Source organism: Lepidochelys kempii, chromosome 6 (assembly GCF_965140265.1).
Source record: "Lepidochelys kempii isolate rLepKem1 chromosome 6, rLepKem1.hap2, whole genome shotgun sequence".
Lineage (NCBI taxonomy): Eukaryota > Metazoa > Chordata > Testudines > Cheloniidae > Lepidochelys > Lepidochelys kempii.
This window is the reverse complement of record NC_133261.1, coordinates 86851056-86867595: the sequence shown is the minus strand read 5'-3', so window position 1 is coordinate 86867595 and position 16540 is coordinate 86851056. Positions and strand designations below refer to the sequence as shown.

Genomic DNA, 16540 nt, shown 5'->3' with positions numbered 1-16540 from the left:
AAAATCAGTCAACACTTTGGGTTCTTCCCATGGACGGTGGGTGAACCCCCGCTTTGAGGAGGCTAGCCCACCGGCCCCGCTCCCTGCACACCGGAGCCCCAAACCACACCCCACAGGAGAAGCCCTGAGGCTCCTGCCCTGCGACTGGAGGAGCCCTGACCCGCTCGCCCCAGCCACACTGGGCCGAGCTGCTGGCCCTCCCCCGCCCCCAGTGCCAGGCTGGGTCACCAACCCCCTCCCACAGCCAAGCTGCTGGCCCCTAGCGCCGGGCTGAGCTGCTGGCTCCTCGGGTGCCAGTCCGAGCCTCCTCACTCCCCTGCCCACCGCTGACTCTCTGCGTCCCTCCTCACTTCCCTGTCCCAGAGGAGGAGGGACGCTGCGAGCAGTGGGGACCTCTGGAGGCAGGGTGAAATGGAGGACACATGGCAGGCAGGCAGCAGTGGCAGCAGGCGGTGGGGGCTTTGGGGAAGGGGTGCGGCGGGGCTACCATGACCCAGGTATCCAGCAGCGGGAGGGCAGCAGCACCAGGGTAGGCTAAGTCTTTCCTGGCCTATTATACCTGCCACCCATGGTTTTTCCCTACTTTATCCCAAACAGCTAATCCCAGACCATCCTCTCTGGATCTTCCACAAGCCTCTGGCTGCCTTGTGCTCCCCTCTAGCTCCTCACAGTCGCTGTTCTGGCCAGCTTGCCACTGCTGGGCTTCCTTCCTGTAATAAGTGTGATCATATGTCCTGTTTTGGCTGAGACAGTCCCCTTTTTAAGCTCTGTCCCAAACATCACAACTTTTGGGGAAAACTGGGCATTTGTCCTGTTTGCAGTTGCCAGCTGATGACTTGAATGTTATTCAGAATAGACTATTCTACTTGTAATAAAACCATTTTTATTGTTCAGACCATGCAGGATACAGCGCAAAAAAAAAAAAAAAAAAAAAGTAGTTGGATCAATTACATGATGACTTATCTCAACATCATAAGCCAGAGGTTTTCAAACTGTGGGGTGTGCACCCCTAGGGGGTGTGGAGAAACATTCAGGGGGGCCAGCCTTGCAAAGCTTCGTACCCTGAAGAGCAGCAGTAAGACAAGAAACAATCATAGAATCATAGAATATCAGGGTTGGAAGGGACCTCAGGAGGTCATCTAGTCCAACCCCCTGCTCAAAGCAGAACCAATCCCCAACTAAATCATCCCAGCCAGGAAATACTAGTTACTGCCAGTAACTACTGAATTGTAAGTAAAATATATGAAACTATAAAATATATGAACATACAGTAAAAGCTGTGTTATCTGGCACTTTATCAACTGGAAAGCTCTATAAACCGGAATTTCTGATCTTCATTGAAAGTCCGGTTTATAGTCCAGATAGTGCAGGGCCGTCAGGCTCCCTACCTGGCTCTGTAATTCTTGCTGGAAGCGGTGACATGTCCCTGCTGCTCCTAGGAGGAGGAATGGCCATGGGGGCTCCGTGCACTACCCCCACCCCAAGCGCTGACTCTGGTTGGGAACCGTAGCCAATGTGAGCTGTGGGGGCAGCACCTGTGGGTGGACATAGCGGGCAGAGCCATCTAGCTGCGCCTCCGCCTAGGAGCAGCAGGGACATGTTGCTGCTTGCGAGGAGCCACCTGAGGTGAGTGCTGCCTGGATCCGGCACCCTGAAACCCCTGTGTCCCAAACTCCCTCCTGCACCCAAACTCCTTCCCAGAGCCTGTGCCCTGTACCCACTCCTGCACTCGGAACCCCTTGGTCCCTGCTTGAGCCCCCTCCTGCATCCCAAACCTTTCATCCCTGGCCCCACCCCAGAGCCCACACCTCCAGCCGGAGCCCTCAGCCCCTCCTGCACCCAACCCCCTGCCCCAGCCTGGATTCACCTCCCGTACCATGAACCCCTCACTTCTGGCCCCATCCCGGAGCCCACACCCCCAGCCCAGAGCCTGTACCCCCCCACACACCTCCAGACTCAGCCCGAAGCCCCCTCCCACAGTCTGAACCCCTCAGCCCCAACCCCACCCCAGAGCCCGCACCCACACCCCCATCCCAGAGCCTATACCCTCTCTCACGCCCCAACACCCGCCTCAGCTCGAAGCCACCTCTTACATGCCGAACCCCTTGGTCCCATCCCCCAGCCTGGAGCGCCCTTCTGCACCCCAAACCCCTCATTCCTGGCACCCCCCCAGAGCCCAAACCCCCAGCCAAAGGCTAAGCCCTCACCCCCTCCCACATTCCAACCCCCTGCCCCAGCCCGGTGAAAATGAGCGAGTGAGTGAGGGTGGTGGAGGGAAGGGAAGGGGTGGGGTGGGCCAAGGATGTTTGGTTTTGTGCTATTAGAAAGTTGGCAAACCTAATCTTCAATCTAGTAACCAGGACCAATGCCAAAGCTAACCAGAATTGATGCTGAAGCTATTCGGGACCTGAGTATTTCTGAGAACAGTCGGGCTATGCTCGAGTTAGCCGAGAAGAGCCAAATGTTGTTCTTTCTGTTTGTATCTGCCATTGTGATCAGTCAATTTATTACTGAGTGTATTGTCCTGTGTTTATTGTAAAATATCAACACCACCCTACCATTATGGCATCCAAAATACCAAACAAAAGCAAAGGAGAGAAGTGTAAGAGAGTTGTGTTGACATTAAAACAGAAAAGAGATATTTGTACACGTCTTGAAAAGGGTGAGAATAGGAATGTTTTGATGCAAGAGTACAATGTTGGCTCATCCACTATATACAGCATCAAGGCTCAGAACGGACAATTGCTCAAATTTTTTGCTAGTTGTGAGTCAAATAAAGCTATTGAACAATGCTGTTCTCTGTGTATGCCTAAATTAGAGCAGCTAGTTCGTGTTTTATATTAATGGTTTTCATTGAAACTATTGGAGGGTGCCCCTATCTCCAGCCCAATGCTCGTTGAAAAGGCAAAAGATTATTATAAGCAAATGCAATTGTCTGGGCCATGTGCATTTTCTGATGGATGGCTTTCATGTTTTAAACTTTGTCATGGCATTAGAAAGTTACCTGTTTCTGGTGAACATAAACTGGCTGACCATGAAGCTGCAGAAAAATATTGTGAACTTTTAAAAAATTTAATTGCTGAACATGATCTATCCCCTGAACAATTTTCTAATGCTGATGAAACTGGCTGATTTTGGCGATGCTTGCCAAATCTACCCTAGCAGGTGCAAGGGAATCTAGTGCTGCTGGTTTAAAGCAGAATAAAGACAGACTAACCGTTCTTATGGGTGCTAATGCTGCAGGCTTGCATAAAATAAAACTTTTGGTGACTGGAAAATATAATTGTTCTAGAGCTTTCAAAGGTGTTGCACATTTACCTGTTGTTTACAAAGAGCAAGGTAATTCATGGATGGACAAAGAAAGTTTTTATGATTGGTTTCATCATATTTTTGTACCTGCAGTGAAAGAACATTTTAGAAAAATAGGCTTACCTGAAGATAGCAAAATTATTCGATTGCTAGACAATTGTAGAGCTCAATCCCATGAAACACAGTTAGTGTGTGGTAATATTTTTACCATCTTCCTGCCTTCCAATGTTATTTCATTGATTCAACCTATGGACCAGGGCATTATCCAGAATATGAAATGTTATTACAGAAGAGATTTCCTGAGAAAGTTTATCAATCATGAAGGCATTATACAGGACTTTCAATCTCGTTATAAACATAAAAGATGCAATTTTTAATGTTGCTTGTGTCTGGAATTCTTTTAAGTGAAACGTTAAGGAGAGCTTGGATAAGATTGTGGCCTAGTGTTTGTTTTATTTGCAGAAGTGTCTTCTGATTAGGAGGAATTTGAAGGCTTTAAAGTAAGAATTAGAAAAAATACATTCGCACAAATTCTTGAAATGGTGAAGGATACTGCTTCTTCACCCCATCTACAAACATCATGAAAGTGGGATATAAGAGTGGGTTGAAGCTGACAAGGAGGTTGAAGTGGTACATACTGTTACTGATACACAAATAATAGAGAATGCTTTGAATCCTGAAAATTCAAAGGACACTGATAGAGACAGTGAAGAAGAAGATTTTAGTGAAGAGGAAAAAATAACTTGGGGAAAGGCTGTTTCAGTTTTTGATACAATAATTAAATTCGCAAAAAGACAGCCATGTTATACTGCCCAGGAGGTTATGCAGTTGCACGTTCTGCACTCTACCTCTATGCAAAAGAGGCAGAAGACAATTAAGCAAGCTGACATCGGGAATTTATTCAAAAAAGCAGCTTCCAGGGTGTGTCATAGGGTCAGTACAGATTCAGACCAATCTCCTACACCTTCTACAGCTACAATAATTGATGTTGATAATGATGACCCTGAGACCTGCAAGATTGTGAAATGCCTTCTGAATCATCAAAGAAAGATTAAATTATGTTCAGTATAGTTTTACTGTTAAGTGTATTTTTAGTGATCTGGGTGTACGTCATGCGCTGCCCATAGTGATATGTAGTGTCATAAGATAACCTACTGTATAGAAAACTTTACCTGTATACACCTAAGTGCTTCAAGAAACCAACCACTCTGCAGTGCAGTACTGCTACTGGATTGTTGAGTACCTCTATTTTATACTTTATTCATTTTGTTTTATTCTAATTCTTTGAAAATTGGTATTCTATTGGTAAGTATAACTCTTAGTAAACCAGAATATTTGACTAACTGGCACCCCCCACCTCCCATTCCCACAAGATGCCAGATAACAAATCTTTTACTGTATATATAAAATATATTAAACTACCTTATTTTTTGTGTGTGTACTGTAAGTAACCTCCCCAGAGCACTGACCATCTCTTACCCAGTGTTCCATTTTCAGTTTAGGGAAATATGGTCACCCTACCTAAAATGTCCAACACCCAACACAAGTGTATTATAGCAGGGGCAGGCTAATGGACAGGCTGTCTGTCTGATTGTCACAGGCTGCTGCTTTTCCCATTTCCTCACCTTCTGGGGAAGAGCAGCCAATCAGAACTGCTGCACAATGCAGGCAGAGCTCTCCTGGCAGGAGTTTTTGGGTAGGGATGGGAGAAAAGGAAGGAGCTGACGTCATTTTCACAAGGGTGGCTAGAGGGAACAGAAAGAGCCTGGCAACTCTGCTCCCTCCCTCCTTTCTTCTGAAAAATGGGTCAGGCTGCTTTCTGCTCCTCCCTCATCCATCTTGGAATACCAGACATGGAAAGGGGGAGAACTCTGCATCTGTCACCCATGCCTGGGAGTGGGATGAAGAGCAAGGTGCTGATGTATGTTTTGGGGGGCAAAAATAATGTGGGGGCTGAGGGGTTGGTATAACCCTGCAGCAGTGGTTCTCAAAGCCAGTCCGCTGCTTGTTCAGGGAAGGAACAATGCGGGCTGCGGGAAGCGGCGTGGGCCAAAGGACGTGCTGGCCGCCCTTCTCCCAGCCCCCATGGGCCTGGAGCGGCGAACCGCGACCAGTGGGAGCCGTGATCGGTCGAAGCTGCGGACACAGCAGGTAAACAAACCGGTCCGGCGCACCAGGGGCTTTCCCTGAACAAGCGGCAGACTGGTTTTGAGAACCACTGCCCTACAGCATCCCAGGGCAAGAGGGAAAGGGGCTTACCAGTATCTGGTAGTGAGTTTCAGCTGGCCTGACCAGGTCAGTGTACCCCAACTCACTAATTTCATAATTTGTATCTAAAAGGTGTCATGTAAGATGTCCATAGAATAGGTCGGAAGAGGTGGGGTGGGTTTGGGGCAGGGCCTGGGGGCTGAGCGGGGGGTTGAGTACCCTCGGACCCCAGAGGAAGCTGGCGCCTGCGGGTGGGAGTTTTTGGTTAAATATTAGCTCCCTGGGTGGAAGTCCAGTGGTGTATGTAAGACATTCTAGATAGTTGGCCAACTCTACTTGGCGCTGGTGGGGGCTCAAATGGAGTACTGTGTCCAATTTGGTAGTACTGGAGTAATTTGGAAAAATGTGGCCAATTGGAGAGAGTCCAGAGGGACAAAAATGATCGAAGGTTTAGAAAACTTGACCTATGAGGAAAGGTTAAACAAACTGGGCATGTTTAATCTTGAGAAAAGAAGACTCGGGGTGGGGGGAGAGCCTAACCCAAAGAACAAAGAATGTAGGCCATATTTACAGGATGGGGGATGCTATCCTAAGAAGCAGTGACTCCAAAAAAGATTTGGGGGTTTGTGGTGCACTATCACCTGACCAAGAGGTCCCAGTGTGATGCTGTGGCCAAAACACCTAATACAATCCTGGGATGCATAAAATGGGGTATCTCAAGTAAGAACAGAAAGTTTATTTCACCTCTATATTTGTCACTGGTGCTGAAATACTCTGTTCCATGCATCTGACGAAGTGGGTATTCACCCACAAAAGCATATGCACCAATACTTTTGTTAGTCTATCAGGTGTCACAGGACTCTTTTCAGAGTAGCAGTCATGTTAGTCTGTATTTGCAAAAAGAAAAGGAGGACTTGTGGCACCTTAGAGACTAACCAATTTATTTGAGCATAAGCTTTCGTGAACTACAGCTCACTTCATTTGATAAGGTGAGCTGTAGCTCAGGAAAGCTCATGCTCAAATAAATTGGTTAGTCTCTAAGGTGCCACAAGTCCTCCTTTTCTTTTTGCAAATACAGACTAACAGGGCTGCTACTCTGAAACCCATTGTTAGCAGTAAGGGTGCAGGAGTGCCACCTATCCAGCTATGGAGGCCCTCACCTCGCCTCAGCGCTCCCTACACCCTGCCCCTGCAGCGTGGGCGCCAGCCTCGCCTCAGGGCTCCCTCGGCGCCCCTGCTGCTCTCTGCGGGAGCTGCGGGCCCGCCCAGAAGGGCCGACCGAGGAGCGCACTGGCTCAGCAACAGCCTCCGCCTCCCGCTTTAGCTCCGCCCGGCCCCTCCCCTCGGCTCCGGGCTGCCCGGCGGGCTGGGCCTGCGCTTGCGGAGGGAGGGAGCGCGGGGAGCAGCCATGATGGTGGGTGTCTGGGCGACTGCGGGCGCCGCTGGGAGTCGGGCGGGAGGGGCGTGTGGCCGGGTCACTAACCTGTGCGCTTTGTCTCCCCCCGGAGCAGGAAGGCTCGGACGACGGCCCAGATTTCCTCTCCGAAGAGGACAGAGGAGTAAGTGCATCTGCCCCTGGGGCTCCCAGGCCGCTGGCAGCTGGGGACCGGGCCCTGCCCTGCCGTGCCGGCGCCTGGCACCCGGGAGGAGGGCTGCGGCTCTGTCCTGAGGGTCCCTGGCGGGGCGGGGGCGGTTCTGTTTTGCAGGATCCGGGGCCCCTGTGTCTGGGTTGTGGGGTCTGATCTGCGAGTTCCTGGGCCCCTCACACTGGGGCACGCGGGGGTGGGGGGTGTGGTGGTGGTGGCGGCGTTTTTCTCTTGGGCTTGTGTGTGCATTTTACCTGAATCTTAGTTCCAGTTGTGTACCCTGGGTCATAACTCCTCGCCTCCATAACGGTCCGGGTATCTAAATGCCGTTACCGACACTGATTTGTTTTGATGGTTTTTAAATGCTATTATGGTTTGGGATTCTTCTCCTCTCAGGATAGAAACAACGCGGCTTAACAAGTATACTTTACCTTGTTGTTTATATTCCCCTAATCCCTCCACTCAAGTGTTTTTTTAAATAGCTTTTGTAAAAAGTAGTTTAATCCAGGTTCATTTGTATTTTAGGAGATTCATATTTTGCATCTGTATAGTTCCCACTCAGATCTTTTTTTCTCTCCTACATGTGCTTCTTAAATCTTCTATTGCATTGAGCAGGGGTGACAGATTTGGTGGAGAGCACTGAATTCCATCTTTGATTATAGGCCAGGGCCTAGGTAATATATTAACGCTATCTTCTCTTTTCAGTTTATAGCATACCTCCCACTGATAACAATGGGAGGCTTGTGCCACAGTATGTGTGCAACTAGGACTTTTAGTAACAGAATTTTTGTTATTTAATCATTTACTTTTAGTTTGGTACCTCATTTTTGTGTTCAGTATCAGTTAGAAAATATTCTAACCATTGGGCTTGGACCTATTTCTGCCCTTTGTTTCTCTTCTTCTTCCCTGTCTGGACCTTCTCTGTGTTCGAAAAATGTACCAGTTTAACTAGATTGATTGAAAAATGCAGATGCACTTAAACTGGTGTAACCATTGTCCATATTGTTTTGGCTTAAGTCAGTCTCTTAGGAAGAATTGACCTTGACCAGCTAGGTTGAGGGAGGAAAAGTCATGCTTGGCTTGGGGTTAGCTAGCATGTGATAGCTAATATAGACAACCCCATAAAAATTAGGAACTTCTTAAAATGAAAGCTAAGTTTCTGAAAATGCCATGTAGACCACAAAAATATATCATGCAAATCATATATTTGACACATCTGGCATAAAGTTAGGTACCGTAGCTGGATTTTTAAAGGGGGACAGGTAATTTTGACCAATAACGGTATGTAGGCATACATGTTAAGATTTAATTGGTTTTGGTCATGAAGCATAAAATGCAATTAACAAGAGGTCAGGAAGGACTATTACTCTTGTGGACTTGCACTGTTTGGCAAGTGTATTGTAGAGTCTTTTTAGTATTCCTACTGAAAAATGCAGAGTAAATAAGAGAGGGACGCTGGGGAGAATGATCAGTGAGCATTTACAATGCCACTGGCAGGGCAGGACCCCACTGCAGAAGTGAGAGAGAGAGTGAATGTGTGTGATATTTCTAGAAATAAATAGGTTGCCCTTCTGTGAAGTATTAGATAATGGCCATAGTTGCAGGCCTTTGTATACCAGTAGTCTGATCTTATTTAGAAAATTCTATATTTTCCCTCCCACTACTGCTACAAGCTCCTGTAGTAACATATTCATAGTACGGTCTCATTTAATGCCTTTAAAAATGTGTTAGTCAAGGGTCTTGACCAGGGATCTCAAACTCAAATCATCATGAGGGCCACATGAGGACTAGTATATTGGCCCCGAGGGCCTCATCGCTGAAACCTTTTCATACAACGATACAAAAGTGTAGTAAAAAGTGAAGATTAATATAGTATACTATTAAAAGTCAATGTATTAACTTTTTAAAAACTGTAATGCGAAGAGGGGTTTTAATAAAATATAAACACCTGAAACTATTCCTTATGTGGTCAGTAACACTCATGATGATATACACCAGGGGTCAGCAACGTTTCAGAAGTGGTGTGCAGACGCGTCATTTATTCACTTTCATTTAAGGTTTCGCTTGCCAGTAATCCATTTTAATGTTTTTTTAGAAGGTCTCTGTCTATATATTATATAACTAAACTATTGTCGTATGTAAAGTAAACAAGGTTTTCAAAATGTTTAAGAAGCTTCATTTAAAATTAAATTAACTTGTTGATCTTATGCTGCTAGCCTGCTGCCAGCCTGGGGTTCCGTTCACCTAGGCCAGCAGCAGGCTGAGTGGGGCCTGCAGCCGGGACCCCGGCTGGCAAGGGGCCGGCAGCGGGCTGAGCAGGGCCAGCGGCCGGGACCCCAGACCGGCAGTGGGCTTAGTGGCTCAGCCCTCTGCCACTCAGCCCGCTGCCAGTCTGGGGTTCCATCCGTCGGCTCCTGCCAGCCAGGGTCCCAGCTGTCAGCCCCGCTCAGCCCGCTGCCGGTCTGGGATCCCGGCTCTGCCCACATAGAGTGGATACCTACCTTCTCCCTGGTTCTAGCCCATTCTCTTCCTCTCTCTCTGCACTGAGCTGAGGGTGGGAGTGCACTGAGCACAGAGCTGGGGGTGAAGGATCAGGTTGGGGTGTAGGGTCTGGCCAGGAGCTAGAATGAGGGAGGGGGCTCAGGGTTGAGGCAGGAGGTTTGGGTGTGGAGTGCTTACCAGGGCATCTCCCATTTGGTGCGAGGGGTGCAGGTGGGAATGTAGGGGGAGGAGGGCAGTATAGTAGCTCCTGTTTGGTGATCGGGGTGGGGGTGGGAATGTGGGGGGTGCAAGAGTCAGGGCATAGGGTGCGGGGGGGATGGGTATGTGTGGGGGGGTGCTGCAGTCAGGGCTGGGGTTGTCGGAGGGGTGCAGGGTCAGGGCAGGAGGCTGGGGTTTGTGGGGGTCAGGGCAGGAGGCTGGGGGGTGTGAGAGGGGGATGCAGGGGTCAGGGCAGAGGGCCTGGGGTGTGGGTGTGGGCTAGTGTCCTGGGGGTGCTCCCTGCCCAGAGCAGCTCACGGCAGGGGATATGGAGGGGATATGCCCTGATTCCACCCCCCTTCCCCAAGGTCTGGAACCCCACCTCTTCTCCGCCTCCTCCCTGGAACAGGAAGCATGCTCTGGCTCCACTTCTCCCCCTACCTGGCAAGGGCCATCAGCTGGTCGGCGGGAGGGAGAGGAGGAGGGGCAGGAACCCAGCACGCTGGAGGAAGAGGCGTGGGAGAGGGGACCTTGCCTGCCCTGCAGCAGCAGCTGGCAGGACCAAGCTTCTTCACCCTGCCCCAGCGGGGGGAAGGGGGCAGGCAGGATTTTTAATGGCACGCTGCTGCCTGCTGGGGGCCTCGCCCCGGCCCCGCTCAGCCGGCCTGGGTTCGGCAGCGGGATGAGCGGGGCCGGCGGCTGGGACCCGGCAGGCAGCAGCATGCCATTAAAAATCGGCATGCGTGCCGTCTTTGGCACGCATGCCATAGGTTGCCGACCCCTGATCTACACTAATAGTCTATCAACATAGCTGTAATGGCGGGAACTTTTTAAAGTAACTATTCATACAAAATACTTTGCTGCTTTTAACAAACATTCTTCCCAACTACTCACAGCGTGCCCTGCTCCGTCTCTAAGGCGGCAGCTCGGTGCAAGGTGAAGTAGAGCATGCTGGGAGTTGTAGGACTCTATTGAGTGAATTTACTCAGCAGTCAGCACCTGTGTTGAAGTGTCCGTGTCCCCTAGGAGGTTCGGGGATTTTTTTTCCCACCCAGGTGTTGTTGAGGGTGAGAGGCGTGGGGGAACAGGCTTGGCTTTTGTAAACTGGAAAATCCAAGATCCCTGTTCCCTTCCCTCCCCCCCCCCCCCCGTGATATTTCTCTCTGATTCGCCTTCCCTTTCCCTCCCTCCCAGTGTTAAAGGAAAAGGGCTTTTCCCAGTGACTGGCTGCTGCTGCTGCTGCTTTCCCGGCTCTCTTCTCCCCCAGCATTTCACGCTGTGCATGGGCTCAATGGGGATGGATTTCAATGGTGGGTGTGTTTGGGAGGTTTGAAGAGTGGTGAAGGGGCTGGCCGAGGGTTGGTGTGAGTCGGGGTATAGCTGGAGGGGAGGATTGGGGATGCAGGAAGAGCAAACTCAATGGCTTGGTCCGGAGTGAGGACCTGCAAGGCTGTTTGTCGAGCTTGGGCAGTTTGACTTGGGTAAACTTCAGCGAACTGTGGAAACGGCTCATTGAAATGCACGCAGCAGACATCCCCACCCCCAGAGTGAGAGTGACTGTAAACACTGCCTTAAACAGCAGCTCGGAGAGCCTGCCTGCCCTCCTCCCCAGAGCATCTGTGTGGGAGCTGGCAGCAGCAGGGCCAGAGGTGGGTTATGTTTTGCTGATCCAGCTAACAACGTCTTCCCTGCTCTGCCTCTTCCCACCCCTTCTCTGCCCCCATTCCAACCCCTTCCCCAAATCCCTGCCTCTTCTCTGTCTACTCCCCTGAGCGTGCCGCATCCCCGCTCCTCCCCCCTCCCTCCTGGAAAGTCCTAAGCGCCGCCAAACAGCTGTTTGGTGACAGGAGGAGCAGGGATGCGGGCGGCAGGGGGTGAGGGGATCTTGGCTGCTGGTGGAGTCGGCGCCTAAGGCGGACTGCAGGAAGTAACTCCTCGGGGCTGCGTGTTTGAAACCCCTGGTCTTGATTAAGCAGCTCTTCCAGGATACCTTTTGAAGCGGCCAGTAGGAGCCTCTCTTCTTTCTTTTCCTTTCGCATCCAGTGCCAAATAATTATTAGAGAACAACATAATCACCATCCCTTCCCTTAACTTTTCTGCTGATGTTACTTTCAGACCCCATTTTTCATTGCTTATTTATTCTGAATCTAAATCCCCAGCATTAACTACCAGGCCTCTTTGCAGATTCTTGGTAGTTGATCATAATGTGATCATAAATGAAAGGAGCACAGGCAAGCTGTTCTGAAGGGCTTGTCATCACATAGAGCACTACAGTGGTGCAACTGCAGTGCTGTAGCGTTTTAGTGAAGACACTCCTATGCCAACGGGAGAGCTTCTCCTATTGGTGTAGTTAATCCACCTCCCCGAGAGGCGGTAGCTATGTCGATGGGCGAAGCTCTCCTATTGACATAGCGCTGTCTACATGGAGGGTTAGGTTGGTATAACGACGTTGCTCAAGGATGTGGATTTTTCATACCCCGAGTGACATAGTTATAGAGAGATAGGTCTGTAGTGTAGTGTAGACCTGGCCTCAGATTCGGCTATTTGAGTCTTAAAAACCATAGCAGCTCTTTTCTGTGGCAATAGTAAAAACAAGTGCTCTTTTGTAAGTTGGTATTTCCCTGGACTTTTTTTTTTTTTGTGGATCACCCTCCTGTGTTTGCACAGGTCATCCCACGCTCTGTAGTGAAGTACTATACACCAGCCTTTGATTAGGTTAATTGACTTCCTTACTGTGTATCTCGACCCCCTTCTCTCTCTAGAGTTCAGACATTGTCATGTCAACAGCACTCTTAATTTTTTAACAATGCGTGGGTAGATGTTACTGTAAATGGTTTGAAATAACAAGAACTGGCATTCCACAAGTAGTTTGACTAGGGTGTGCCAGCTTTCTCACAGTAGTGTTTGAAACCTACTTTGCCCTTGAGAGAGAGCCCAAGATGATACTTTGCTCTTGACCCAACCTCTTCTGAGGTCAGGTTCCTTCTCTCTGAGGTGCCCCAAAAGCAGTTACTCTTATTTTCAGCTTCCAGTTACTTTAAATAAAAGCTGGATTTTTTTGTGTTCAAAGTAGAGAAAATAGCTTTTATTTTTGCGATTCTCTAACTGACTTTGCTTTACAAGAACGTCTACTTGGTGGCCATAAAGTAAGAATTGAAGTATAGAAACATTATGTACAACTTGGCATAATTGCATGCCCACCTAAAATCAGGCTGCCAGTGCTTTTCACAACCTGTTGGTTTAGACTTTCAGCATCTCTATGAAAGTCTGCAGTGTATCCCAGGTTTTTCTTTCTCCTTCTCCCCTCTATCAATAAGCCTTCTGTTGATAGTCATTTTTTTTTTTCAAGTAGTGATGTATAGAGTAGGGCAATTTCTTCACTATTGTGGCATGACAGCATTGGTTTTGAGTCAATACCCAAAAATACAAAGAATGTATTCTTGTTGCACAGTGGCTCACAAAGTTCCTTCAGCTTTCTGATTGTCTTTCATACCATTTATAGAATGCTTCATTACCTTTGCAAATATAAATGGTCCTGTTGCCAGGCAAGCAATGTAGCATAACTTAATATATTGTTAAACTCTCCAAGGTTTATAGAGGAACTACATTTTTATCTGTTGGGCAAGCCATCCATCACAACAGTGTGTTCTTACTTATTGTTTGCAATTGTCCTATTTACTTTTGTCCTTAAAATAGTGGCTTGTGTTCAGAAAGTTACATTTAACATTAATATAGTGGAAAAAATATAAAAGTAAAATAGCTTTGATATTCCAAGCATTGTATAAAGCACTATTGTACTGAACCTTAGAAGTCTACACTGCACCATTTTTGGTTTTGTGTGGCTCTTTGGAAAGATGGTGAAAGAAAACAAAGCAAGTTAGTACAGATTGGCAGGGACATTGGCTTTTTTTCCTGCCTTTGTCATAGGATGGGGTGTAGATCATCTGCTAGGATCATCTGGGCATGTCTTGCCTAATCAATTCCCTGCCATTGCAGAGACCTCAGAGATTGGTGGCACCTCAGGGCGATTTAGCAGGTCTAGAGAAGACCCGCTAAATCAATGGCAGAGTGCTTTCCGGTTGACCCCTGGAGAGCATCTCTCATCAGCGCAGTGAAGACACCAGGGTAAGATGACCTAAGCTACGTCGACTCCAGCTACATTATTCACATAGCTGGAGTAGCGTAATTTAGGTCGATTTACCCCCGTAGTGAAGACACACCCTTGGTCTCTCTTGTTCTCTGCCTATAGCACACAGCAGTTTAGTCTCCTGAGAACTAAATTTAGTTCAGCTAAAGTCATTGGACTCAAAATATGAGTATCTGGGTGAAATTTAATGACTTGTAATATGCAGGAGATCAGATTAAAATAGATAATCTGATGGTCCCTTCTGGCATTAAACTGTACAAAACAGATTTTTCTTCGTTCTGTCCTCATGAAAGTCAGTTTACAGAAGTCTTATTTGAATAATCCAAACTTGTCTTTTATCCACTGTACTACAAATTAACTATTAATGGCATTAAGGAGACTTCCATAGAAAATTATACATTTGTTTTTACATGCTACAGAGTTGGTAGTTACACAACATGAGATAATATTTTCATAACTATTTTGAAATTTGGGCTTTGCCACTTGACTTGCAGTCTTTATAGTTTTCTATGAAAAAGCTGCTCTGTGGGTATGGTATGAAAGGATGTTTTGCTACAAAACCTTACACTTCAGTAGAAACTACAAAAACAAAATAGCCAATTGTGTATAGCCAAAAATGAATATCACAAATATAAAACTGCAAGTAACTAAAAATAATTGGTGGTATAATTAGATAATGATGCGTGAGAAGGTTTCAAAGGCATCATTATCTTCATACTCTTAAAATGTTTGGGTGCTTGTTTGTTCCTTGCAATAATTAAGGAACTGAAACTGTGAATGAGAACTCTGATTCAGACTTCAACATGAATTTACAGCAGTGATAAATACTATTTAATCAAGTCTCCTGTGCTTTGCAAAATTGTACAAGGTGAGACTTACTTCTAAATAGATATTAGCTTTGCTTAAGTATAAATCTTCTTTTTTTAATTTTTAGAAGTTTCATGAGACCTATATCCCTAAAGGAAAAGGATACTAATGCCCCAGTCCTCTAGATACTCCAGCATATTCAAGACATGTCCTGCACATGCAGGGACTAGAGGAGAGATTTTGTGTCAAATTACTTTATTGTATGAATGATCTACAGGGTGTATTAAAGATATAACTCTAGATTGTCCACTCCCATTGAAAGGGCATACAGTGCTTATCTCAGAGTTCCCTTTGTTTTCTCTTCAGTGGGATTGGGCTTCCAACCTCACACTGATGGAAGGGACTGTGACCTGGAAATCTGGGTTTTCCTGGAGAAACCACAGTGCAACAACTATCTTGGGTAGTAGCATTTAGATCAGGAGTGGATAAAATACGGCCCGTGGGCCAGATGTGGCCCGTCTGACATTTCTGTCCGGCCTCCTCTGCCCCCTCGCCATCTCTGAGTCCAAGCTGCTAAAAGTCCTGCGGGGGAGCGGGGTGTTCAGGCATGCTGCCTGCCTGCCATGGCCCTATGCTGCTCCTGGAAGTGGCCGGGGATGGAGGTGGCTCCGTGCACTGCCCCTGCTCCCAATGGGAGCTGCAGGGGTAGTGCTTGCGGGCATGGGGAACGCACGGAGACCCGCTCCCCCCTCCCACCAAGAGGCACACAGAGACGTGCCAGCAGCAGTCGGCCGCAGCTGCTTCTGGGAGGAACATGGGGCTGTGGCCGGCAGGGAGCCTTTCTGAGCCCTGCTGCACTGCTGGCTGGGAGCCGCCTGTGGTAAGCACCTCCTGGCCAGAGCCTGCACCTTGCACCCCCTCCCGCACCCCAATCTGCTGTCCCAGGTCAGAACCTCCTTCTGCACCCAAACTCCCTCCCAGAGCCCATACCCCTCATTCCCTCCTGCACCCCAACACACTGCACCAGCCGGGAGCTCCCTCCTGCACCCAAACTCCCCCCCAGACCCCGCACTCCCTCCATTAATATAGTAGAAATGTGCGGCCTGTGGCAACTTACCAAAATTCGTGGAGTGGCCCCCCCCCGCGAAAATTATTGCCCACCCCGATTTAGATCCTGCTTCTCCTTTGATCTCCTTCTTACCTCTTTATTCTTCCACTATCAGATAAGGAACAGCAGTAACTCCTGGAAGAATTTTTTTTGCCATTGTGGGTGGGGGAGTCTGCAATCCAGAGGCAAGGCAGCAGCCATCGTTCACCCCCTTCTTGTCTTCAGAGCCCAGATTCTTCTTTTTTTGGCACCTACTGAGAGACTTAGTTGGTGGAGGGAGTGCTGTTAGCCACAGCACTCAAGCTGAAGTCCACCATCTAGTTCTTCCGGCTTTAGTTTTTCCTTAGAACGAGTGAAGCACCTGATCCGCAGTTTCTGCCATGACTGTGAATTTTGTCTTTGTTGGTTCAGACTTAACTGAAAAATTGAAATATTTGGCCTAAATTGAATCTTTAGATCCACTTCCTCTTAGTAGATTATGAGAATCTTCAGGCTGACTTATTGAAACCTCAAATGAGAGCCACTCTACACATATCCTAACACATCTCTGGCCAGCCATATTCTCTAAAGTAGACAAGATGAGAGTTTTTAATAAAAAAAAAAATTGAAAAGACTTTTTAAAAATAAATCATTCCTTTGAATATCATAAAAAACAAAAGGCATAAACTGTCCCCC

The 16540-nt window shown here is 47.9% G+C and overlaps 1 protein-coding gene across 1 annotated transcript in view; it reads left to right on the top strand.

The window, feature by feature from the left end:
- Nucleotides 1–6855: 6855 nt before the first annotated feature.
- The window catches only part of SNX6 (sorting nexin 6), a 54339-nt gene continuing 44654 nt past the window's right edge, over nt 6856–16540 (top strand). Inside the window, exons 1-2 of the mRNA XM_073348999.1 lie at nt 6856–6931; nt 7029–7076. Coding sequence (XP_073205100.1) covers nt 6926–6931; nt 7029–7076 — 54 coding nt within the window. The 5' untranslated portion in view covers nt 6856–6925. The remainder of the gene's footprint in view (nt 6932–7028; nt 7077–16540) is intronic.